The sequence below is a fragment of the Chlorocebus sabaeus genome, chromosome 18 (genome assembly GCF_047675955.1).
Source record: "Chlorocebus sabaeus isolate Y175 chromosome 18, mChlSab1.0.hap1, whole genome shotgun sequence".
Lineage (NCBI taxonomy): Eukaryota > Metazoa > Chordata > Mammalia > Primates > Cercopithecidae > Chlorocebus > Chlorocebus sabaeus.
Window position 1 is genome coordinate 73081839 of NC_132921.1, and position 26702 is coordinate 73108540.

The following is a 26702-nucleotide window of genomic DNA, read 5'->3' on the forward strand; positions in this document are numbered from 1 at the left end:
TGACAAAAAATGCACAAAGACCATTTCTGAAGAAATCCAGTCTGAGGTACAGATGCCTTCTGATTCATGAGAAGCTGTGCTGTGGGGTGTGAAGGCGTGTTCAGATAGTGTAATGATGGGAGTGGGCATTAGGGGGAACGGGAAATTCATGGGAGTCAGACACAGAGAATCTGCTGTCATAAATCCATCCTGTTGTACAATCCATCCATCAGAAAAGGGTTAAAGGATGCAATTTCTTAATAGATCCTAAACAAAAGGCAGACAACTTTTTTCATTATCCTTAATGAGTCCCCAGACGTAAACTTGTTAACAGACCATCAAGTAAACAAAATATCTAGTTACCTTGTTACACTCTTAGGAAAACAGCCTTCCATAGAGTATCACCACTCCCTTCTCTGTGATTGACACATTGTGCAGACTTTCAGAATTTTCATTCCTAATTTCATCTCTCTCACCTTTAATTTTAAAACAAGTGAGAGACACATGAGGCGTAGAAATCCTGCTCCTTCTGCTGCTAGCGTCTGCCAAATCCCGTTGCTGTAAGATTGTTTCGGCCACTCGTGTTGTACGTGATGTCACCTCACTTGCATGGGGGTTTCTGGCCCTGAAGCTTTGGTCTCTGGGTTCTTGACAGTGTGTGCATCGCTGGCTCTGTCTAATGTAATTGGCACACTGAGCGATCAGTTTGGTGACATGCAATCAAAAGACTTCTCTTCAGACCTTCATTGTCCCTTTAAAATGCATCCTATAGGGAAACTTTCCTCCGTGTCCCTGAACTCAGCGCACTTTCTGATCATTCCTAAGAAATACAAAATCCTACAGTGACTTAAGTGAGCAAAATCTCACTTCAGTAGTTAAAATTGTGGAGTCACAGAGAATCATCGAGACTCGGGTTCCTCCCCAGGTAGAAGCTCCCCTTTCCTAGCTGATCCTTTCTTTCTTACCCACACCTCCTTCCTTCCTAACTTCTGTAAAAAAGTTTTTTATTTAAAAAAAAAAAAAAAAAAAATCCTCCTCACAGAGGCTCTTTAGTCCTTCTTTTGTTTTATTCTTTCCTGGGCTGGAGCTCAGACTCACAGGCTTAGGGCAAGGCCCCCTGGGATGGGGATGTTGTGACTTGGCCTGTGCCATCCCATGATGGCCTCATGCTCTGGGCTGGCAGCTGGCGGGTAAACCTGCCCTTGCCCTCCTGGAGGCTCCTTGGTGGGGCATTCCACTGGCACTCTTGGCCGGCACCGGTACCCAGCCCCTGGTTGCCCAGCTCCTTCTCCTCCTGGACTCCTCTGTGGAGTCCTGCAGCCCTTCCAGACAGCCTTCCCCGCAGCCTCGGAGCAGCTCTGGGCGCTCTGTGCCTCCCCATCAGGCCCAGGAGCTGCCCTCACACAGGCCCTGCTCTGCTTGCACACATGGGAGCCCGACAGAGAGACTCTGCACCCTGTAGCCAGAGCTCTTCATCTCTCAGGCCCCACGGGTACCAGTGCCCAAGCTCTGTGCCCAAGCTCCAGGTGCACGCATCAGGCTCCGGGTGATTAGCTCCTCACTCAGGCTGTGCGCAGAGGACGTTCTCCTCCCTGCATCTCCACCTGCCCCATCATCTTGGCACTGGGCGGGGGACAGGCAGGATGCAGCCCCTCTCCACAAAGAAAGCTCTTCAGGAGCCGTGACAGCTTTGGGTCCAAGACGTCCTTACCCAAGGCCTCAGTAAGGGTGCTTGTTTTCACAACTTTTGGGTTCATCTCTCCTGCAAATATTAAACCTTTTCAAACTTATCATCATGAAGCACCTGGAAAAGAAGAAGCTGCTGGAAAAGAAATGGTTAGTGAAACATTTATTTTACATCAACATCTTATTCAGGAGTGACCCTGCTTTGGAATAATCTAGATTTAAATATATATATATAAAATACATACAACATTTTCTTCTCCTTTTGAATTACACAGCTACTTTCTAATTCCAAAGGCTGTTGGACAGCTCTGTGAGGTCAGGTCAATCTTGAGGAAGAGGCCACACTTTCTGTTAGCACCTCAGCTCTTCCCCGGGGGTCTGGCCAGTTGGAGAAGCTCCATGAATGAAGGAAGGAAGGAAGGAAAGAAGAGAATAAAAGGACTTTGCAAACCTGAGGTTTCTCCTTCTTGTCAGTTGAGGTTTCATCATTATTGTTATATTTTCGCTCTCACTAAGCATTCACTGAGCCTTTATTAAGAACTCACAATAGGCCAGGCGCGGTGGCTCAGGCCTGTAATCCCAGCACTTTGGGAGGCCGAGACGGGCGGATCACAAGGTCAGGAGATCGAGACCATCCTAGCTAACACAGTGAAAGCCCGTCTCTACTAAAAATACAAAAAATTAGCCAGGCGTGGCGGCAGACACCTATAGTCCCAGCTACTGGGGAGGCTGAGGCAGGAGAATGGCGTGAGCTTGCAGTGAGTGGAGATCACGCCACTGCACTGCAGCCTGGGCAACAGAGCGAGACTCCGTCTCAAAAAAAAAAAAGAACTCACAATAAAGTGAATGTGTACATGGTGCTAGGTGCTGGTGCAGTAGCTTGAAAGACACACTTGTCTGAGCTCACAGCCTGATGGGAATGGCTGCCAAATAAAACTAAAAGTGATAATAACTGCTGTGCTAGAGGTGTCACTGTGAGCACTGGCTGCACAGGGAGGAGTATCTCTTGCAGGTGGTTGCAGCCTGGAGGTGATAGTTGCAGCCCGGGTCCTTTTGGGGAGGGAAGCCAGGGATGGGTAAGTGCAGGGCCCAGGAGGCTTGGGTTCTCAGAGGCCCCTTCCCTTGAAGCAGGGCTCTCACGCCCCACAAGGTTATATTCAGATAGGATGACAACCCGTTTACAGTGCTCTGCTGGGAAAGCATTATGGCGTAAAACTGTTTCTCAAAATCCTTGATAGTAAGAATCACCTGAACACTTGTTATGTATGTGGACCAGTGTCTATTTCCCTAAAATTCTAATTCATCAGGTGTCGGTTGTAGCCCAGGTATTTGTCATCGTCCTCCTCCTCCTCCTCCTCCTCCTCCTCCTTCTCCTAATTCTCCTTCCCCTTCCCCTCTTCTGCTTCCCCTTCTCTCTCCCCTTTTCTCCCTCCTCTTCTTCTTCCTTCTCCTCTTCCTCCTCCTCCTCTTCCTCCTCCTCCTCTTCTTCCTCCTTCTTTCTTCTTCTTCCCTTCCATGAGATTCTTACCATCAGGGAAATGATGAGATCATGATCTCTTTAGATGGCAGGACTGTGAGAGGGTATGGCGCACTGAGGTTTGCACTAGGCTTGCTATTTGTATGGAATGAAGTATCATACTTCACTGAGCCCCAGTTTTTCTATTCGTAAAATGATAAAATAAAAATATTCGCCTCACAGAGGCTCTTTAGTCCTCCTCTAATTTGACTTCTCTAGGATGCTGAGGACTGGGGATCCTTTCCTTGTCATTGAAGCTCTCCCTCCTTGTTTTGGACATCAGCTTACCTTCCCGGCCCCTCCCCACAGCTTCGTCAGACCCTTCCTGTCTCGTTCCTGGGCTCCTCCTGCCCTTCCCACCAGCCGCCTCAGCATGTTCCTCAGGTTCTGTCCACAGCCTGTTTCTGTTCTGGACTGTCATGGGTGAGCTCACTAGCTCACAAGCACAGGACTGGTTCAGTTGTCCTTCACCTGCTGCGAGTCCTAAAATCTGTGTCAACTCACTGCTCTCTTTGAACTCCAGGCCCCTGTGTCCACGGGACAGCTGGGCCTGACCCCACTTCTTGAGTGGCCCCAAAGCACTTTCAGGTATCCTACTCACTCCCTCTGCCTCCACTCCCCTTTAGATTGCACTTACAGATTCCCAGCTTTTCCCGTCTTTTCTCTTTCCAACACGTATTCCACAATGCAGCCAGAATAGTCTTCCCACAGGGTAGATGTGATCGTGAGAGCCCCCTACCTGAACCTTGCAGCAGCTGCCTCTCGTCCTCACAATACCGTAGTGTAAGACCCCCATGATCCAGCCCAGACCACTTCATCTTTGCCATCCCTGGACAGTCTAGGACGCCGGGTGGGTTTTAAAGTCCTCTGACAGGTTTCAGATGACACTTCTCTCACCATGAATCACTTGCTTCTCCAAGGATGGACAGCCCATGCTCTCCCAAGTCTGGAAGGGCCTTGGACCTGCTTTTTCTTTTGCCTGTCTAACTGCTGTTTATTCTTCAGGTCTCAGTCCCCTTACGCTGTCACCAAGTGCTTTTGTGCCTCCATCTGTCCCTCCCACATGCCTCCTGTGGGCAGGGAATCCTCAAAGGATGTGTCACCTTGAACCTGGTTAAGACTTAATGAAAGTTACTATCTTTACTTCCCTTTTCCCATCACTCAGAAAATTGAAAGTTCTGAATAAATTGTGCTGTCTTTATACTAAAGGCCTTAGATACATAGTAACAGACATAACAGAGTTAATTTCACAGCATCTTTAATAGGGTTTGCTTTTTAATATCCAAATTGACGAGACACTTGCCGATGGCTAAAGAGGAAGTCAGTTCGCTAATCTATCTGTTTTGTTAAAAGGTAACTTTGATTATGTTTATGAGTGAGTTATGGTTTACAGGGCCTTTCCATGTACAGTGTTTCTTTCATCTTCAATTAATCCTATAAGGCATCTCTTCCTACCCTAATATTTCAGCACTTAATTTTCAGAGAGGTTCCTTGCATTGGACAGTGACAAATAGTTGAGTAGAAGAATAACAGGTAACAAATAGCAGAATTAAATACTGTCATGCAGTCTCCACATTTTCTTCTTTTATAGTTTTTTAAACTTTCTTTTTTTTTTTTTTTTTTTTGAGACGTAGTCTCACTTTGTCACCCAGGGTGGGGAGTGCAGTGGCACGATCTCGGCTCACTGCAACCTCCACCCTCCGAGTTCAAGCGATTCTCCTGCCTCAGCCTCCCAAGTAGCTGGGACTACAGGTGCCTGCCACCAAGTCCAGCTAATTTTTTGTATTTTTAGTAGAGATGGGGTTTCACCATCTTGGCCAGGACTTGAACTCTTGACCTCGTGATCCACCCACCTCAGCCTCCCGAAGCGCTGGGATTACAGGCATGAGCCACCTCGCCCGGCCTCTTCTTTTATAATTTTATAAGCCAAGTAGGTAACTATGTCTCTTGTAGCCCACAAGGCTTAGCCCACAATGCTTGGTACATGTTTAGTTGTATCAAATGAGAGCATGCTGTTATTTCTACCTGATAATATTAAACATTTCTAGAATATTACTTTCACAATATTCAGAATAAATGAGCATTTCTCATGCCTGAAGAAGATGATGGTCCTTCTATACTGTCCGATAAACTATTAACTATACTACAGAATTGTCTGATGAACTATTAACTACACTACAGAATTGCTAGAAATGCGAGAACATCTGGCCTGATCAATGAACTCACATGCAGTCCAAAGTCAACAGTTCAAGCTGAGCTCACAAACTTGCCGCTCTGACCAGCTTCCCTGTCCGCACTGCTGTGTCTGTCAGTCATGGTACCGTTATCCACTCAGGCTCTCAAGTGGAAACCTGGGAGTCACTCCTTGAACTTTCTCTCCTACGCACCAGCCCACCAAGCCAGTCAGTCATCGAGTCCAGCTAATTTTGCCTCCCATCTTGAACCGGCGCCTCCTCCCCATCTTCCCTGGGCTATTGCAGCAGCATGTGAGTGGGTCGCCTAACCTCACATCCAATCCCCACAGTGCACCCTCCATTCGTCAGTTACATTGATCTCAATGGGAAGCAAATCCACAGCTCTCCGTTTTCTGAAGACTGGGCTTCTGCGCCATAGCATGGTGTAAGAAGGATCCGTCAGAACTTGGCTGTAGCTGCACCTCCAGCCTCACCTCCTGCTGCACTTCACACTTTCAACTCTGAACTTTCCAGCTGTTTGTTGTCGCCTGTCCCCACCATACTAGCTCATGCTTTCCTGCCTTCGCCCATGCCTCCTTTACCTAAAGAATCCACCTCTCGTCTTTCTTGGCCTGGCTCAGTTCAGGCACTGTCTCTTCTTGAAAATGCTGCCTGATTTCCACATTGGACCAAGGACCCTTCTGGATGCTCTCACAGGAGCCTGCCCACATCGATAGCTTAGCCAGTGCTACATGATAGTGACATCACCTGCCATACAAGACATAATGTCCCCGAGGGGTGAGACCATAACTCACCTGCTTTAGTACCCCAGCACCTAGGGCAATTCCGTGCGCGTGCTGGGAATCCAGTCCACTTTTGCTGAACTGAGTAAATCAAGTCATCCTGTTTTGTGGATGTCCTGTTTGTTATGCCATGTTACGTATTTTTGTCCCCATTTCTGGTTGTATGTTTTCAGGTGTCTCTGTTCAACTATGTATTTTTGATTTCTTGGGCTTTTGCTCTGCCGTACGCCAAGCTGCGCCGTCTGGCTTCAAGTGTCTGCACGGTCTGGACGTGTGTGATCATCGTCTGCAAAATGTTGTACCAGCTCCAAACCATTAAGCCTGAGAACTTCTCTGTTAACTGTTCCTTGGTGAGCCTCGGTGATAGGGGAATATTCCTGACTGCCCTTTAGCAAAGCAAGGCAGATGCTTGGGGAACTGCCATCCCCAAGCACATTTGGCCTGGCCTGGCCGGGCTTGTAAGTCATCTCTCCCTGGTCATGCTCTGGCCCTGTGTTAAGCCTCCTCTCATACTGAGGTCTCCCCCGAGATGGGCCTGCCGCTCCCATCTCACCACTGTCAGTTTGCTCAAAGCTGAAGACTAAATAACCCGAGCTCTCCTAATCTGTGAAGCTATTTTTTTACTCCATTTTCTCTTCTTTTTAGCCAAATGAAAATCAAACAAACATCCCCCTTAATGAGTTGAACAAGTCTCTGCTCTACAGTGCTCCTGTCGATCCCACAGAGTGGGTTGGCCTGCGGAAGTCTTCGCCTCTGCTCGTCTACCTAAGGGTAACGGCTTTGTCGTGCTTAGTTTGGGCCTCCACACCGTTATATAATAGTTCAGGATTCTTCCCCGAGACGCTCAACATCACATTTGATAGTAACCACATGTTCTCATGTGGGATTTGGCATCACCTTTGCAACAAACTCTAAGTGTTAAAATCAGTATTGTGGCACGTTAAAGAGAAAAATGACCAAACGGTCTGAGATTGCTTGAATAAAATGTGACAAATACATTCATTGGAACATTATACAATCGTTTTAAGACAATTACAAGATTAAGGTCGATGGGTGCATTAGAATTGAAGCATGTTTAAAATATATTAAGTTTTTTAAAAAGCAAATTTCAAAACACTGTGCATAGTATGATCTCTTCTAGACACAAAGAAAAATATTGAGTAAAGTATACCAAATGCTCAATAGTGATTATTTCTGAGAAGTGGATATAACCTTATAAGACATTTTTGCTGTGTAAATTCTGTTTCTCTATAGTTTTTAATAAAGAGAATCTATTACATCTAGAAGTGATAAAGCATATATTTATAAAAGGGAACTTGAGTACAAACAGCCATACAAACATAATGAAAACAACATGCTTCAGATTTTTCACATTTTATTTTTGTGGATTATCTGAGCAGTCCTAATCATGTTACACTGGCAATGCATTTAATGGTATAGCCTCTACACTCAGCACCTGGGATTTTTAAATGTATTAAGCATCCCATTTTCTTTGTGTAGCTTCTAGATTTTTCGTCATGTGGTAGACATCTTTTGTACTAGTAGCCACTGTAAATAGCTGTTATGAAGATAAAGCAAATTGGTATTTGAAAAGGGTGATTGAATCGTGTCTGGAACCCATGTTTCCTTAAATGTTAACTGTTTTCATTATCTTGAATAATTGTTATATCATCACTATTATTATTTTACTGTTGTCAGCATGCTTCTCAATCTATTGCTCTCTGTAGCAAGATTTCAGGGGTGTTCAAAAGTTTCCCCCTAAGCCGTTTCCCGTTCTTCCAGTTTGGTGCGTTTTCCAGGATGTCTCTGTACTGTTTTTGCACTTCTGGTTGCAAACAAGTTTGAACTACCCTCCTTGGATAACTGGAAATTGCCTCCTTGGTATAAGATGTGTAGTTTTGAGAAATAGGAATGAGCAACAGCATCTTATGTCTGGAGATTCTAGATCCTATTACTTTGGAAGTTAGCCTGATATTCTAATAGAGATAATGCCACAATAAATAAGACAGAGAAAATGAATATTGAGCTCAAAACTATTTAAGAGAGGTGAGCTTTTATAAAACATTGTCCTTGTAGTTGTGAAGAATATGGGAATTGCTTGAAATTACCAAATCATACAGCATCTGGCTGACACAGTTGTGTTTCCTTGCTTTGTAGAATAACCTCCTGATGCTGGCTATCCTGGCCTTTGAAGTCACCATTTACCGCCATCAGGAATACTATCGAGGTCGAAACAACCTGACGGCCCCTGTGTCTAAAACTATCTTTCATGACATTACAAGACTACATCTAGATGATGGACTTATTAATTGTGCCAAATATTTCATAAATTACTTCTTCTACAAATTCGGCCTGGAGGTGAGTTTCATTGCTGACATGTTTTATTTCTCTTTTCCATGAAAATTCAAAGAACTGCTTCCGGCCAATTGGCCACCGGAACCTTGTGATACATCTCCAGGCATGATAGCTGTCTCCTTGAGAAGCACAGAAAGTATTTGTACTGATGGTTAACTGGCTTGACTGAAAGTTTTCCAAGATTGGGTGCTGAACACCCCCCTCCACAGCAGTGCCTTGGCCTCTCTGGATCTCCAGAGCAATCTAAATGCATGGCCATCAGTTGCCGTGTTAACAGGTTTCTTATTAAGAATAAAGTATTAATCTTCTGGCTGGGCGCGGTGGCTCACACCTGTAGTCCCAGCTATTTGGGAGGCTGAGGCAGGAGAATTGTCTGAACCTGGGAGGCAGAGATTGCAGTAAGCCAAGATTGTACCAGTGCACTCTAGCCTGGGTGACAGAGCAAGATTCCATCTCTAATTAATTAATTAATTAATAATAAATAAATATTAATCTTCTCTTTGTGCATTCTGAAACCATAAGCTGCAGCCAAAATGAACTGTTTTAATCTAAAATAGTTGTGATAGTGCCTGTGCCTTCATAGAATGAAGTAGGAATGTTGATGTTTCATGAGGAGATCAAAATTGCTGTTCTCTTTATTGTCCGAAGTGGTTATTATAACAGCTACTTAGTCAGTTTGTCCCTTGGGAGTAATCTGTACAGTATTTCTGTCTTCACGCTGAGACACTCAAAAGAGCAAGCATTGGTGAATCTGTGCAGACTGGCCCTGAGGGATGTGGGTCTCTGCCATCTACACAGACCTGATACCTATCACCAGTCCCCTTTCCCATAAGTCTGAGTATATATATATATTGCCTCTTTTCATCTTTACACAGACCTGTTTCCTAATGTCAGTTAACGTGATTGGCCAGCGAATGGATTTCTATGCCATGATCCACGCCTGCTGGCTGATTGCTGTCTTATATAGACGCAGAAGGAAAGCCATCGCGGAGATCTGGCCCAAGTACTGCTGCTTCCTGGCGTGCATCATCACCTTCCAGTATTTCATCTGCATCGGCATCCCACCTGCTCCTTGCCGAGGTGAGCCTGCCCCTCCCTGGAGCCGTCTACTTTTAGAAGAAGCCATTACCGGGTGGACGGCTGGGAGAAGCGTGGTGAAGAAGAGTATTGATTGTGCTGTTCGCCACTTCCCTCCCTGCAGATTACCCGTGGAGATTCAAGGGTGCCAGCTTCAATGACAACATCATAAAGTGGCTGTACTTCCCTGATTTCATTGTGCGGCCCAACCCCGTGTTTCTCGTCTGTAAGTGTTTCCACTGCAGGGCCACGGAGTGCTGGTATCCGGGGTCACTGCTAATCATTCTTCATGTGCTATGCATTAGTGCCTTTTGTCTTCCACTAGACTTCATAATTATGTAAAGGCTTGTCTTATGCATTAAGATCACAAGTCATTAATGGCTTCTACTCACCCTATTACACTTGCGAAATTAATAAATCAATGTTTGAAATACCATATTCCCTTGCATAATTTCACTTCCCCCAAAACACACACACACACACACACACGCGCGCGCGCACACACACATACACACACACATCTACGCAGCCACCTTTCAAAAGACAGACCAGAGAGGAAGGCTTTGTGTTTTGTGTTTACTGACCGTGATTTCTGCTCCCGGTGCAGATAAATCAACCCTGAACATGGGGCAGCAGATGCTGGGAGATGCTTCCCAGATTTCAGTTGCTCTAGAATTGGGCTGCAGCCCCAAGGCCTTCCCAGGGCAGCTGGTGATCCAAAGGTCAGAGCAGCTCCCCCAAGACCAGAGTACTGGGTGCTACAGAAAATGCAAATGACTGCCCTGCCTAAACAAGTTGAGCTTTAATTTAAAAAGCAAGGAAACAGCTTGTGTGCCGGCTGCCAGGCAGGCTTGGCCTGAGGCCCTTTGTAGCAGTTGCTGGGAGGACAGCTGTCTAAGGCTGCTCTGTGCTGTCTGGCACTGGTCCACCACCTCCACCTGCTCTCACCACGCCTGTAGTGTGGCTTATGCTCTGGGGAGAATCTTTGGTTGCAAATGGAAAGGGGGATGGAAAGGACAAAGAAAAATGAGGCCGGGTGCAGTGGCTCACGCCTGTAATCCCAACACTTTGGGAGGCCAAGGCGGGTGGATCACGAAGTCAGGAGATCAAGACCATCCTGGCTAACACAGTGAAACCCTGTCTCTACTAAAAATACAAAACATTAGCCAAGCATGGTGGTGGGCACCTGTAGTCCCAGCTACATGGGAGGCTGAGGCAGGAGAATGGCGTGAACCCAGGAGGTGGAGCTTGCAGTGAGCTGAGATCGAGCCACTGCACTCCAGCCTGGGCGACACTCCATCTCAAAAAAAAAAAAAGAAAAGAAAAAGAAAAATGAATATCTGCATCTGCCACACGTAAAAAGATAAAGATGGGGAAATTGCTTCAGTGACCTCCTTAAAACTGGTGGGAGGTAAATGCAAATAAACACTACGCTCTAAGAGACTCAGGAAGACTAGTAAGTACCACCTAATACTTTCTCTCATCAATGTGCAAACAAAATCCAGAGACTCCTCATGTGAGCTCCTGGAGTGTCTGTGGTCACTCTATGCCCTGCGAGGTGGAGCAGGTGTGACTTGGCCCTGACATTGGACGCCAGGATGAATTTTACTATGAACTTTGGAAACACAACTCACTTAGGAGCTGGGGAGTGGCTGTTGCTGTGTGATGACTGTGTGCTGCATTATGTAAATCGGAAGAGGATGAGGTGGCTTCATAATCTCACCTCTGTCTCGCCAGATGACTTCATGCTGCTTCTGTGCGCCTCCTTACAACGGCAGATTTTTGAGGATGAGAACAAGGCTGCAGTGCGAATCATGGCAGGTGACAATGTCGAGATCTGCATGAACCTTGATGCGGCCTCCTTTAGCCAACACAACCCTGTGCCAGATTTTATTCACTGCAGGTAACAAGAGCTTTGCATTTGCTAAAAGCCACTTTCATGTATGTATTTCCATTAGGTTGCTCCTCTATACTTTATCTGCTATACTTTGGAAATCGATGTGCTGAATTGTATGCACTGAAGCTAATAAATGCTGGACAGTGAGTCAGCAGCCTGGAGGCTGAGCCTCTGAATTACAGCACTGCACCTGCTTTTGTCCGTGTAAACCACCTCTTTATGGCCTCAGTCCTCCTCTTGTTCAGACCAAAGCTGACTTGTCCCAATAATACCAGCTCTCCAGTGGAGGGTCCTCCCGCTCATCTCTTATCCCTCCTCTGCATCCCCATAGCTCATCCTCATCTTCCCTCCCTCTTCCTCATCCCCCATCTTTCTTCCTTATCTTTCATCCCTCATCCTCATCCCTCCTCGTCTTCTGTCTCTCCTACTCATCCTCCATTTTTCATCTTCATCTCCACAGCTCATTCTTATCCCCACCCCTCCTCCTCACCCTCTAGCCTTCTTCCTGATCTTCATCACTTATTCTCATCCTCCATCTCTCATTCTTAACCCCATCCCTCCTCATCACCCTCCATTCCTCCTTCTCATCCTCCATCCCTCCCACTCATCCTTAATCCCTCATCCCCATTCTTAGTCCTAATCCTGCTGCCCTCCATCCTCCATGCCTCATACTCATCCCCGTAGGACATCCTCATCCCCCTTTCCTCCCTCTCTTCTCCATCCTTCCTCCTCATCCTCTATCCCTCATTCTTATCCACATAGCTCATCCATGTTCTCCATCCCTCAACTTTATCCCCAACCCTCGTCCTTTTCCCCATTTCTCCTCCTCATCCTCCATTCCTACTCCTAATCTTTCATCCTTCAACCACATCCCCGTAGCTCATTTTATCCCCATTCCTCCTCACCTCCATTTCTTCTTCTCATCCTGCATTACTCCTTCTCATCCCTATAGCTCATCTTCATTCCCATTCCTCTTCCTCATCTTCCATTCCTTCTTCTCCTCCTCCATCCCTCATTTGTATCCACATTCCTTTTTATCCTGCATCCCTCCTCATCTCCATCCCTCATTCTCATTCTTCATCCCTCATCCTTATCCCCATTCCTCCTCCTCATTCTCCATCCCTCCTCCTACTCTTTCATCCCTTCTCCCAATCTTTCATCCTTCATCTGCATCCCCATGGCTCATCTTTATCCCCATCCCTCCTCCTTATCCTCCATTTCTCCTTCTCATCCTGCATCCCTCCTTCTCATCCTCATAGCTCTTCATCCCCACTCCTCCTCCTCATCCTCCATCCATCCTTCTCTGTCATCCCCCCTCCTCATCCTCCATCCATCCTTCTCTGTCATCCCCCCTCCTCACCCTCCATCCCTCCATCTTTCTCCTCCTCCATCCCTCCTCATCTTTCATCCTTTATCTACATCCCCATAGCTCTTTCTCATCCCCCATTTCTCCTACTCATCCCCATCCTTCCTCCTCATCCTCCATTTCTCTTTCTCATCCTGCATCCCTCCTCTTCATCTCCACCCCTCATTCTCATCCTTTATCCCTCATCCTCATCTTCATAGTTTATCCTTATCTCCCATCCCTCCGCCTCATCCCTCTTGCCTCTGCCTCATCCTCATCCCTCCTTCTCATCTTCCACTCCTCCTACTCATCTTCCATCCCTCATCCTCATTTCCATAGCTCATTCGTGCCCCCATCCCTCATCCTTATCCCTATCCCTCCTCCTCCTTCATCCTTCATTCTCATCCTCCATTCATCCTCCTCATTCTTCATTCCTCAGTCTCATCCTCATAGCTCATCCTCATCCCGTCCCTTACCCCCATCTTTTATTCTCATCTTCCAGTCCTCCTACTTATCCTTAATCCCTCATCCTCATCCCCATAGTTCATCCTCATTCTCTATTTATCCTCCTCATCCTCCATCGCTCATCCTCAATCCCCATCACTAATCCTTATCCCCATTCCTCCTTCTCTTCCATTTCTCATTCTCATCTTCCATGCCTCCTCCTCATCCTCTATTTTTCCTCCTCATCCCCTATTTCTCCTCTTCAGCCTCTGTCCCTTATCCTTATCTCCCATCCCTCTGCTTCATCCTCCATCCCTTATCCTTATCCCCATCCCTTCTCCTCATCCTCCATCCCTCATCCTTATCCCCTATCCCTCCTCCTCATCCTCCATCCCTATCCTTATCCCCATCCCTCCTCCTCATCCTGCATCCCTCATCCTTATTCCCCATCCCTCCTCCTCATCCTCCATTCATCTTCCTCATCTCGCATCTCTCCTCCTCATCCCTTGTTCCTCGTCCTCACTTCCTATATTCACTGGGCACTAAGGAGGAATGGCTCCCTAGATTCCATCTTGTGCCTGTGCTCTTCTTGAGCAGTGTCTCCCCTGTGGCCATGCAAGGTCTCCCTAGCAGCTTTTCTGTCCTCCACCATTCTGCCCAGCCTCATAACAGCTGATCTGGGCCGTGTTTCCCTCACAGTATTTGTGTTTAAACCATGCTTGACCTTTCACCATGCATTCACCCTTTCTGCATTCCCTGGGTTTCCATGTTGAGATTTTGTCACCCAAGGCCAACTTCATGGAGGGCAGGCCCACTCTGCCTCTGCAGTCAGATCTTTGGTCTTTCAGTGCCTCTAAGACTCCACTCAGCTGCCCACTGTAGTCAGCTATCTGAGGAAGCTGCTGTGACTTTTGATACCCCCTTATTAGCTGTATGTCATGGGACTAATTTCCTAACCTCTCATCCTCACTGATTAGTGTCTGCCCTATTGAGCCACACAAGGTTGCAGTGAGAGGCTCATGCAGTCACGGCACACATGCCATCCATGTGGAGGTAGTTCACTGATAGTACCCGAGCTGGCCAACCCCACACATGGAGTCACTCTCCAGCTTCCAGTCTTCCAGAGATTCCTGTTTACATGGTGTGGATCATCTTCTGAGTGGTGTTGGTATCTGAAGAACCCGTCTTCTCCCCACTTCTAAGGTGTAGCCTTAGGGTGAAGATCACGTCTAACTTGCTTTTGTATTTGTCCCCATCCCCCTACTTACAGTTCTCGGCCCATAATGCATATACCAATACAGATAACTGTCAGTCACCTGCTACTGCCTTTGCATCAGGCTCTGGTCCAGGCTTTGCACACATGGAGGCATTTTACCCCAGCCCAAGGAGGTCACGCTGTTATCCCCATTGTGGAGAGGAGGAAACTGCAGCGACGAGATGAGACGTAGGCCACAGCAGAACTGGGATTGGAACTCAAGCAATCCAGCTCCCAAATCAATGTTTAAGCACTTGTGTGCCTTTGGGTAGCACGAGAGGCTCGATATAAATTGAGTAAATCAGGAAGTGAATTTGTTTTAAAACAATATGCTATATGGACTTGACCATTCTATTTGTGAATTAAGTACTAAACTAGGCACTGATCTAAGGTAAGACTTCCATTTTTACCTCTTCTCTGTGATGCTAAGAAAACAATCAGTCCAGCCCAATATTTACTATTGCAAAGGGAACATGAGTATTTTCGATGTATTCATGAAAAACCTAAATCATAACTCCAATGGAAAGCTTTTGTGTGCCATTGATTTTTAAAGCTGATTTTTGCTTTAGTTATTTCAAATTGTTGTTCTGTTTCTCAATGAGGACTGCCAGCAAAGTGACCCCCCTCAGGAAGTGACCTGTCAAATGCCACAGCAGTGAGTAGGAAGCCAGCGCACATGCTTGCTGGTCAGAAGCACAGCCGTGCTCCCCTCTTCCTCTCCAACAGGGGTCAGCTCCGCAGCACCCTGGGATCTCTGGAAAGCGGCCAGAGCCCTGAGAGTTAGGTGGCCCCTTAGCCACAGTACCTGTCACCAGGGTTCAGTCTCTCTATTCAGAAATCCTTAAGGCTCTTCTTTGAAGCATGTTTATTGATGTTTTCCATGTTCTCCTCACAAGCTTAGTTTTATGAATTCAGGACCCAAAGTGGGTTCAGCGCCAAGATGTGAAGGCCAGGGCTGGTAAAGCAGGAATTGACTGCTGCAGGCCAGGAAGGAACGTTATGGAAAGAATAAGCTGTACTCACAGTCACATATGGGCCTGCACACACACTCAAAATGGCAGCAGCCCAATTCCACTGAATTAAAACCACACACACTTCAGAAGGCCCCTAGGCTCATACAAATCACACCCTTTATTTGTGATGATCCAGGGATACAGGGAGATACTGACATTTCATTCACTCTCCATTATGAAGTCAAGGAAGGGTTTATATATTTTAGAAAAAAGAATTATAAACATATTTAAGCGTTTTACTTTAAAAAGGGTAAAGGGTAAAAGTTTACTTGTCTGAAAAATGTACCAAGGCACAACTCAGAATCATCCCCTGATGATGCTGAATAGCTCAAGTGTGGTGCATATTTTATTAAGCAGTTTACTTACTAACATCCTACCAAACAAGAACCCATTAATCAAAGAATTAATCCAGAATTGGTTCTCCTCTGCTTCTTCCCACATGTGCCAAAAGAAACTACCAAGGCAAAACCCCCAAAACCAAAAAGTTCTAATCAAGAAATGCAGTTAGGGCTTGGCCTATAGGTGTGACTCCTGTCAGATAACATTGACCCGCAGGCTAGAGCTGCTGCTTATTGCCAGACTGACACCTGAACGCTGGCTTCACCTTCCATGAGGAAAGCAGCAGGGATGGGTGGCCCGCAAAGGGAATCCTGACTCAGCCCGAGGACCTCCAAAAACAGAGTATTGGAAAGAACAAAAAAGCCTCACCATGGCTGTGGATAGTTGCTCAGAATTGCCTCCTCCCATCTGTAGGGAAAGATTTCCACCTGTAATAAAACCTTTGTGTTCAATATAAATTTGTTTAACTTCTAGTTCATCCATTCTTAACATTTCTTTCACTAGCCAGAAGGCATCTGTATCTTAGAATTTCTTTTGCCATACAATTATTCATGCCTCCCACAGAAACAGAAAGGAGAATTTTGAGTACTCAAGTGGCAGGCAGAAAATGTTGTTGTTTGTGAGAAATTTGGCCTGAATAAGGTGACGAGAAGTGTACACACGGTTTCCACAACTCATCTATTGGTCTATTACTAACTATTTGAGGGTTTCCTAGATAGCAGGATGAAATGAAAACTCACAGTCTGATTGGCAGGGTGCAGTAGAGAGCATGAATTTCTTCCCTTGTTAAAGACTTTCCTGATTTTGCTTTTGTTTGTTTTGTTGTTTGTTGTCCTTTTGTCATTGGCTTTGTTTTCCAGATCTTACTTAGACATGTCCAAAGTGATCGTCTTCAGCTACCTCTTCTGGTTCGTGCTCACCATCATCTTCATCACTGGGACCACCAGGATCAGCATCTTTTGCATGGGGTACCTGGTGGCCTGTTTCTACTTCCTGCTCTTTGGGGGCGATTTGCTGTTGAAACCCATCAAGAGCATCCTGCGCTACTGGGACTGGCTGATCGCATACAACGTTTTTGTGATTACGATGAAAAATATCCTGTCAGTAAGTGGTTCCCACTGCATAACACAGTTTCCGTGTAAGAGTAAACAGTCCACTCGGTGGTTATTAAAAGCCCAGTGCTTGTCGTGTTGCTCTCTTAAAAGCCCCAAATAAGATGCTGCAAATTCAGAATTGAAAAGCCATTTATTCTTCTCTGTGTTGCCACATTAAACAGAATCCTTTTGGCTCATTTTCACCATTTCAAGGTCACATGGCTAAAGGATATGTGTTCGTAGGAATAAATTCTAAAATGTCTTTTACTAATTAAAATTCTGTCTCTTCTGAGGAACAATTTGTCATCACTCCCAGTATGAGTTATGAAGTGGCCCTATTAAGAGCTGAATTCGAGCCATTGAATCTTTTCAAAAGCTGTATTCTGTTGGCAAAAAGCAACCCTCTTATCTAGAAAGAGCTGTAGAAGTGTGAGATAAAATGGGCGTGGTTCTCTATGATACTGGGTGGGGTAGGGAATGATTTGGAATGGGCTATTGCAGGCAAGAATGTTTTATGTACTCATAAGATGTGGGCAGATAGAAGAGAAAATGCAGCTTTCTGTCTGGCTGTCTCTGAGTATAGACATTCTGATTAGGACACAGCTAGAGCCATGTAAGGTTGAGGGAACCCCCCCTCCCCACACACCAGGCCCCGACAAAGCTTGGCTGCTCTGCTCTGAAGTAGCTATGTTTCAGAACACAACTCTTCCCCTAACATGACATGTAACTCACACTGCCCACTGGTAATTCCAGAGTCGCTTCAACCTATCAGGACACAATGACACCATTTCAGTGACTTAGTGCTGCAGGAAATTAAGCAACAACCTCTCCTGAGCTGAAGGAGTTAATAGCTCTCTGACTGGCGCTCACTTAAAGTTCATCCCTGTGCGTCTCCCAGGCTGTAACTGCTGTTGCACTGAGAGAGCAGTGAGGAAGTATCTTCTGCTTCTTCCTTCCTAGCTGCTTAGGGATGAGCTCACCAGGCAATTCAGTTGTGATATCTCCTTGATTTTTGGCGGGGGCACGTGTATCACTGTGTCTAGAAGTCTTGGAAAGCCACGTTTATGTAGCCATGAATAGGTATTTGGATAATTTATTTTGTCTGAAGTCCATTGAAAGGTTAATCTTCTAGGTGATGGTGAAAGTGACTTTTATTGGTCACTTTTACCCCTCTGACATCAATTTACATTTGGAGTAGCATTGAGAGTTGCTGAAGAGAGCATGAGACAGGACAACAGAACGCTGGTTCATTCTAAAGCCGGTCTGATGGTGAGGAATCTGTTGCCAGAGGCTGATTTCACAGCCATGCTTGGGAAATGTGTGGATTCAAAGTTTGTTCATTCATTCATTCTGTAAACTTGTATTGTAGACCTGTTTTTTGCTGAGCACATTGATGTATTGAAGAAAAAGAGATAAACAGTTCTCTCAGGTTTTGCCCTCAAAGAATTCACATTCTAAAAAGGAAGGTAGACCTACTTATAAATAATGATGATGCAGTCTGTTAAATAATTATTACAGCATTTTTGAGAAACAAAGGAGAAAAAAGGATGCCTAATATCTTGCTTAGATAAGCTGGGAAGAAGCTTCCTGGAGCTGATGCCATTTGAACTCATCAGAGCCTCATAAATAGATTGAAGGGTCTGCAGGGAGACAAAGAGGGGAGGCATTCTTAGCCTGGAAAACAGGAACAAAAGCAGGACATGACGGTGTAGGACTGGAATATTCCCAGGGCTGGGGAATCCATACTGAGTAACCGCTGCTGTGGGAGCAAATCCTAATGATATTCTCCTCCCTCACATGTCCCCAGGAAACACACACAATGTAGCTGTCACCTTTATGTATTGGCTTGCAATGATTCATGCTTGTTTAAACATTTTCCAGCTCAGGATTTAAACTTAACTGTAACAAAAAAATTCATTGTTATGAGATAACCACCTGCCAATTTACAAAAAAATATTCCTTTACCGAGAGAATTGGTCAAACAAGACAAAAGCACATACTCTGTTCTGTTCTAAGAGCTACGCCCTGTAGCTTAGGTCTGGGATGACCTCCAGGGAGCAGCATAGATTATATTTGTCTTGCTTGTAAGAAAATAACTGTACCAAAGTCCAAGTCCTAGGGTTCAGTGCACACCCGTTAATTATCACAGAGTTGGGATTTATTTCTGTGATCGTCCAAGACTTCCTCTTGATAAACTGGTGCTTCCAAGTACAGAAAACATTACATGAAAGACCTTTCCTTTACTCGTTCGGTTTAATTTTTCCCAGGAATTTACTACTCCTGAAGCAGCATCACAAGGTGACTGAATTTTTGGGTGCAATTGGCATCTCCTGGAATCATTATCACTGAGACCTTGTGAATTCTTGCACACGTTGGGATCATAAAACACCCATTTTTTTCTGGGTGCAGAGCTTCAGAATTATCCCCCTCTTTTGTTTTTCAGATAGGAGCATGTGGATACATTGGAACACTGGTGCACAATAGTTGTTGGTTGATCCAAGCTTTCAGCCTGGCCTGCACAGTCAAAGGCTATCAAATGCGTAAGTATGAAAAGCAAATGTGGAAGCAGAAAGGCAGAAGAGGGAGGATAGTTGTATTGTTCTAATTTTAAAAGTGGGCCAAAGCACATAAAGATATGAAAGTGGGGTCAGTTTTCTCCAGATGGAGGCTATAGAACTGTAGTACATTGTGAATCTGTTGTCTATAACATGAGATGCCTTATGCTAAGCCTCTTTGATCGTCTTCTTGAAACTTCTGAAATGCTGAGGACTTGAGTCTGAGGTCTGGAGATTGGATGTAGTGCTGTAGTAACTCCCCGGAGTTTTGGAGTCATGATTACAAAGGATTCCAGAAGCCCACTCAAACCTGCTGTTGCTCCATTTAACGTCTTGGGTCATTAAGTAACTCTTACTTCAGGCTCCTCTTGTTCTCAGGAAACTCAGAGAGCTTCAAACTCAGGGAAGCAGCTGGGAGGAGCATGAGGATTTTTAGAGTTAGACTCCTGCCAAGACAAAGGCAGAAGTGTCATTGCCACCATCCTGCCTCTTGCACCAGAACCGAGGACTACATCACAGTGGTCTACCATGGCACCCAGAATGGGTGCTACTTGGACACAGTGCTCTATTTATTTATTATTATTTATCTATTTATCTATTTTTTTAAAAAAATTTCCAGACAGGGTCTCTGTTACCCAGGCTGGACTACAGTGGCACAATCATAGCTCACTGTAACCTTGAGCTCCTGGGCTCCAGCGATCCTCCCACCTCTGCCTCCTGAGCAGCTGGGACCACAGTAGCTGCCTCCTGAGTAGCTGCACCACCATGCCTGTCTAATTTTTTAATTTTTTGTAGAGAAATTGCCCAGGTTGGTCTTGAACTCCTGGCCTCAAGCAGTCCTCCTGCCTCAGTCTCTCAAAGTGCTGGGATTATACATGTGAGCCACCACACCCAGTCTTTTTTAAAAAGATTCATTGTTTTTTAATATGTGGTTTCTATTTCAGACTATACTTTGCCAAAGCCTCACTGGGGCTTTGTTTTTCACTTAAGATAAGGCATACTATTGATAGTCCTTCTAATAAGCCATGCTGTGTTCATTATTCTGCTGGTTACCCCTGGGTATAGCCCATTCCCAGAATGGGTGTTTTCTTTTGTATCAGAGCATTTCCTCTGGCACTGGGACATTATTTCTCTGTGGCCCTTCTTGGAGGGGCCTTTCTTCCTGAGAGAGAGAAATACTCAGGAGATACTGAGAGAGAGAAATACTCCCATATTAAAGGGACTCTCCTGAGCCGTATAGTGTGAAGAGTTCACTGCATGGTCAGCCTTATGAATCAGTGTTGATATTGGATTGGAAGTATGTGACCTCCTTGTAAATAAATCAACTCATAAGTCAGTCAGAGCATCAGACTGCTGCTTTCATGCCTGTATTTCCCAAGCCTGACCGTACTCCAGATTTTATGAAATAGCAATGGAAATAGATGTTAATTTTATTCTGTGTTTTTCTACTGTTACTACAGCTGCTGCTAATTCACCCTGTACACTACCCAGTGGGGAAGCAGGAATCATTTGGGACAGCATATGTTTTGCCTTCCTCCTGCTGCAAAGAAGAGTTTTCATGAGTTATTATTTCCTACATGTTGTGGCTGATATAAAAGCTTCCCAGATTCTGGCGTCAAGGTGGGTCGGGCCATGAAATCAGGTGGTTTCTCCCAACTTCAAGAACCCACAAGAAGTTAAGGAATCCCTTCCAGCAAAACCAATCCAAGAAGAATTTAGCACAAGGCCTTTAAAATAGATTAGTAACAGGAAAGCCTATGTAACCATCAGGCTTCACAAGGAATGGGGATGCCATGGAAGGCCAGAGGTTCACTGGTCAATTGGAGCCCTTTCAGAATCCACCACTTCTCTAAAAGTGGCTCAGTCTGGTCTCAGACAAAACAGTAACGTATGCCACACTGGTCTAGAGTTTAGTCCATCTTACACCTACCTCCCCCTACTGGCCTGCTTTTCTTCTCTGAGCCACTGACACAATTTGCATTACTACCTGTTTTTCCTCCTAGGCTCTATTCTTCTTCCAGTTTTTGCCCCTGCTCTTGTAAGTTTAGGAAAAAAGATTAGGGAGAGGTAATAAAGCGAAGTGCCCTGAGGTGGCGGCTGGGTGTTGATGAGTAGCTTTGTGGCCCCCAGCTGCTGTGTCTGTTCCTCTCAGAAACTCAGACCTTGCCTAGGTCCCATCAGATTCTTGGTGTGAATAAGCTGATGGATACTGGGTTCTATTATATGAAATTACCAATATCTATCATTTGACCTGAGGTTTAGATTAACATATCTGTGTTTACCTACAGTTTTTCTAAAGTCTGTTCTCTTTCCCTGCCAAGATAAACACAATGTTTATTTCCAAGGTCCATTTATATGATGGCAGTTGTCAGCCTCTGTTACCTAACTTGGAGTCAAATAGAAAGAGGCCCTAGTCGGGGACCTGCAGTTAGTCAGAGGAGCCTCGTGGCACACCCAGCCCTCATTCTGTGGATGACAATGACTTTGTGTACCACATTGCCCTGGAATTCATTGTTATAATCATTTTCTAATACCCAGGACATTTTTTTCAGAGCAGAATACAATGTTTCATCCCAATAGTAACCTTATTTACTTGTACATAAACAGCTGGTATTTTTGCAGGTAAATGCCTCTTGTTTGCCTTTCCCAAAACATTTGGTCTGCAGAGGTCCTTATATAACCTATCTGATGAACTTCCACTTAAAAACAGTCTTCGTCAGGCTCCTAAGGCAATGTGCTCTCCTAATTTCCTCTTTTCCCTTGTGGTTCAGGCTTCTAGGTCTTTTTTGTAACCTCTTTCTTTGCCCATCTGTCAGATGTGAATGTTCCCCAGTGTCTTTTTCCCGAAGTTGTCACAATGATTTAGAAATCATGCCCTTCATGTTATAGTAAGAGCGATAACTGTGGTTCAGAGTTCATGCCTATTAAAGAAAAGCCATGAGTTGATAAATAAGCATTGAACTCATAATAGTGTGTCCAAAGAATTCACATTCATTCATGCATCCATTTTTCCACTGCCTACTCTGTTACAAAGAGGTGATGCTCACCTCTGCCCTCACAGAGCTCACAGACCTGCAGGCAAGTGGCACGTGAGCAAGCAATTCTACTGCAGTACACCTGGTATCGTCTCAGTCCATTTGGGCAGACATAACAAAAATACCATAAAGTAGGTGGTCTATAAACAGTAGACACTTATTTCTTACAGTTCCAGAGGCTGGGAAGTCCAATGTCAAGGTTCGGGCAGATTCAGTGTCAGCCTAGGGCCCACTTCCTCATAGATGGCCGTCTTCCTACTGCATCCTATTTTGGTGGAAGGGGCAAGAGACCTCCCTTGGGCTTCTTTTATGAAGACAGTAATCCCATTCAGGAGGGCTCTGCTTTTCCGCTCAATCAACTCCAAAAGGCCTCACCTCCTGTCCGTCACCTTGGGAGTCAGGATTTCCACATGTGAATTGTAGGGGATGCAGACATTCAGACGACAGCAGGTGTGATGGTAGGAGACACTCCGGGAACCATGAGGTCATATCAAGGGAATATAACCAGCTGCAGGGGTGTGAACCAGGTGGCCTTCCATTCCCAGTGCAGGCTGAAGGATGAAGAGGAGTTAGTCAGAGGAGAAGGCAGGGGAAGCAGCCCAGTGAAGCTATGGAGGGAAGTGGCCATCAGAAGCTCACAGTGACTGCAGCACTGAGATTGGAAGATGAGAACAGTGAGTGGTGAGCGATAAGCTCCAGGTCAGGAGAGACCAGGTCCTTGGGGGGCTATCATCCAGGATTATGTCTTTAGAAATACTCCCACAGTCTTAGGAAGGCCTTGCAGTGTTTAAACAAGCAAGTGGTATGACTGTATTTGCATTTCAGGAAGCTCACTCTGTGGTATTGAGAACAGATGGGTATAGGCAGCACTGTAGGCAGAAAGACAGCTAAGCAGCTGCAGTGATAATTCAGGATGGAAGTAGCAGCTAGACCAGGATAGGATCACTGAGAAAGATATTCCAGAGGCAAAATAGGCACAGCTGGAAAACTGCTTGGAAGGAAGGGAGACGGTGACAGAAAGGGAAGCATAGAGGGTGATGTGCCCAGGATTCTGGCTTAGCCAAACAGTGGTGCCAGTCCCAAATACAGGAACTCAAACAGGGAGAGAAGACTGACCGCAGCCGTGGAGTTGTAGGTCTCATGGGCACATGAAACTCAACCAGTTGGGAAGTGCAGTGGGCAGATGCATGGACAGGCTTGGAGAAGAGAGTAGATGGAGTGCCATCATCGCACAGATAGAATTCAGGGAGGTGAGTTGCAGCTGCTGAGAGGGGGTGTGAAAAATTGAGAAGAGAACCCTGGGGAACATTCATGTTTGAGAGATGGGCAAAGAAAGAGGTTGTAAAGAAGACCAAGCAGCCTAAGCCACAAAGGAAAAAGGAAAACTAGGAGAGCACGTTGCCTTAGGAGCCTGAGGAAGATTCTTTCCAAGTGGAAGTTCATCAGATAGGTTATATAAGGACAAAAATAACAACTGAACATTGAAATTGGTGACCTTGACAGTGGGGTCAAAGTCAGATAGCAACAAGCAGAGGTGGGAGTTGTAAAGGCTTAGAGACAAGACCTCAAGACATCTGACTGTGAAGGGGGAGTGATGTAAGTCCCTGCATAGGAAAATGTGGGATGTGGGGATGTATGGGTTTTCTTTTTTTTTTTTTAAGGTTAGCAAGACTTGAGCACATTTGCATGTTTATGGACAGAATTCAGTACTGATGGAAAGGTTGGAAAAGCAATGAGAGAGAGAAGCAGGAATTTTGTGTCCCCCAGGCTAGGGGTGGGGAAGGGACCTGGAGCACAGGGCAGGCCTAGGCAGGTGAACAGTACCTCTTCCACTATCCCTGTAGGACTCCTGTGAGGGGGATGGTGCAGGAAACTGAGCAACTTACTGCCTTAAGATTTGTGTTCCCACGGCCGGGCGCGGTGGCTCAAGCCTGTAATCCCAGCACTTTGGGAGGCCGAGACGGGCGGATCACGAGGTCAGGAGATCGAGACCATCCTGGCTAACACGGTGAAACCCCGTCTCTACTAAAAAAGACAAAAAACTAGCCGGGCGCGGTGGCGGGCGCCTGTAGTCCCAACTACTCAGGAGGCTGAGGCAGGAGAATGGCCTGAACCCGGGAGGCGGAGCTTGCAGTGAGCTGAGATCCGGCCACTGCACTCCAGCCTGGGCGGCAGAGCGAGACTCCGTCTCAAAAAAAAAAAAAAAAAAAAAGATTTGTGTTCCCTCTGGGAAGCAGGAAGCTAGGTCATTTAGGAGTGAAAAACCACTCCACAGACTTCAGAGACTTGAGAAAAGCATAGCAGAGTTTGAAACAGCCACTGTGGAGAAGCAGACAACTCCAAGGAGTCGGGGGCTCTGCAGAGAACCGTCTGCCCAGGCAGGTGTTTTTTCCAGCAGCTGCCAACAGCCCCTCTCAGGACAGGGCGGGCACACCGTCAGGTTCCTGCAGATCTGGGATTTGTGAAGCACGTAATAGTGTGACAGAGCTGAGAATATGAAGAACGTTGAGGAGATTTATGGAGACACTGAAGTTGACCTGAAAAGTGAGAAAGAACAGAAGGGAGTGGAATGACAGGAAGAAGAGAATCAGGGACAAGAGACTACAAGTCCCGCAGATGGAGCAGGAACTTGGCCTTCACATAGTCCCTGAAGGAATCCCCAGTTTCTGCTCACTGAGTAGAAAATGAATGTGAATGTACCCTTTTTGCAAATTTCTCCCCTTGGTATAACTGCAATAAGGTCAGGCGAGAATGCTTTACTGAAGTCTAATGTTTAGTGGGACAGGTTTGAAGAGGCTCGTGGGCTTCAGTGTCTTGGAGAATACAAAACACTTTCTCTTCACCGATCTTCACTACCGGGCTTGTGAGCAGCCTCTTCACTCCCAGGGGGAAGGCTGTGCCCTGTTAGCCTAGTAGGAAAAGGCTTCTAGAAGGGGCCTTGTTGACTCCCGCTCCCAGCCAGGAAACTACAAGCAGCTGCCATAAAGAGATGTTATGTTTTCTAACCCTTAGTGATAATTTTCAGGAAGAGATGAACAACAATGGCAAGAATACTGACTTGTTCATGTTTCCACTTCCCCTTTAGAGGAGCTGAACTTTTCCAGGCCACAATTGTAAAAGCTGTGAAGGCAAGAATTGAGGAAGAGAAGAAGTCCATGGACCAGCTGAAGCGACAGTAAGGATGCTACTGATGCTCATCCTCCTTCCGTCTCCTGATTGTGTGACCACATTCAGCTGGCGCTCCACTCTTGGGGAGCCTCAAACCCCTGAAAAATATATATGTGTGGACTTTCACAACTTCCTATTTATTTATTCTTGTGCGGGGGCAATTGCTCATGCCACTAGACTGAAAGTGAAAGCAGTTTAACAGAAAGATCGCTCCAGGATGGTGGAGATGGGCGCTCTCTTGCAGAGGACCAGGGATCAGTTGCTAGCTCAGTGACTTACTTTAGAACCTTGAACAGGTCATTTAAGTTCTCTAAATTTGAGTTTTCTGGACTCACAATTCTGCCTTCCTGGGTTTTTGTAAAGATTAAACTAGCTAATAAATGAGACAGGGTCTTGCTCAGTGCCAAGTACTTGATATAAGCATCCATTCCCTCTAAGGGGGTAAATGTGGAGTCAGCTTTGGAAGCATAGTTTTAGATAATATCATCCAGTCTCTTTGGAAAGAAACTGATGACCCTGGTATTAGATGACTTAGAGTCAACACTAACTAGAGGCAACACTAGAAATATAAGCCAGAGTTCTTTATATCCCATCTAAGGTTTTTCCCACTATCCCATTCTGGATGAGCCAAAGGGTAGACTGACTCCATTCTGGAGACTTGGGAATTCCATGGAAAAGAATCTTCTTAGAGTGAATTTTCCAGCAATGATGGAACCTTTGAGGACTGTTTGGGAACCAAGTTTAAAAGGCGATGGCCACGGAATTATAAGCCTAGACACTTTTCCCAAGAAAATGGAGACACCATTTGCCCACTGGGAAAGTTCCCTAAGTTTGCTAAGGCAGTTTTATCTCATTCTGACCTTATTTCCCAGCGTTTTTTCCCAAGCAGAAATATTTCTTAGTATAAATTAGATTATTCCACAGCATGATTATTTTCATAAAGACATAAATTATATATAAATTATGT

General features: G+C 45.5%; 1 protein-coding gene across 5 annotated transcripts in view; it reads left to right on the top strand.

Moving 5' to 3' along the window:
- PIEZO2 (piezo type mechanosensitive ion channel component 2) overlaps positions 1–26702 on the top strand; it is a 468788-nt gene that overhangs the window by 370032 nt on the left and 72054 nt on the right. For all 5 annotated transcript variants that reach the window (XM_007974699.3, XM_073006482.1, XM_007974697.3 and 2 more), the window contains 10 exons: positions 6332–6508; positions 6804–6929; positions 8316–8516; positions 9389–9593; positions 9715–9816; positions 11328–11493; positions 16744–16987; positions 19421–19517; positions 20993–21152; positions 25653–25742. In XM_007974699.3, the coding sequence (XP_007972890.3) occupies positions 6332–6508; positions 6804–6929; positions 8316–8516; positions 9389–9593; positions 9715–9816; positions 11328–11493; positions 16744–16987; positions 19421–19517; positions 20993–21152; positions 25653–25742 (1568 nt within the window). The remainder of the gene's footprint in view (positions 1–6331; positions 6509–6803; positions 6930–8315; positions 8517–9388; positions 9594–9714; positions 9817–11327; positions 11494–16743; positions 16988–19420; positions 19518–20992; positions 21153–25652; positions 25743–26702) is intronic.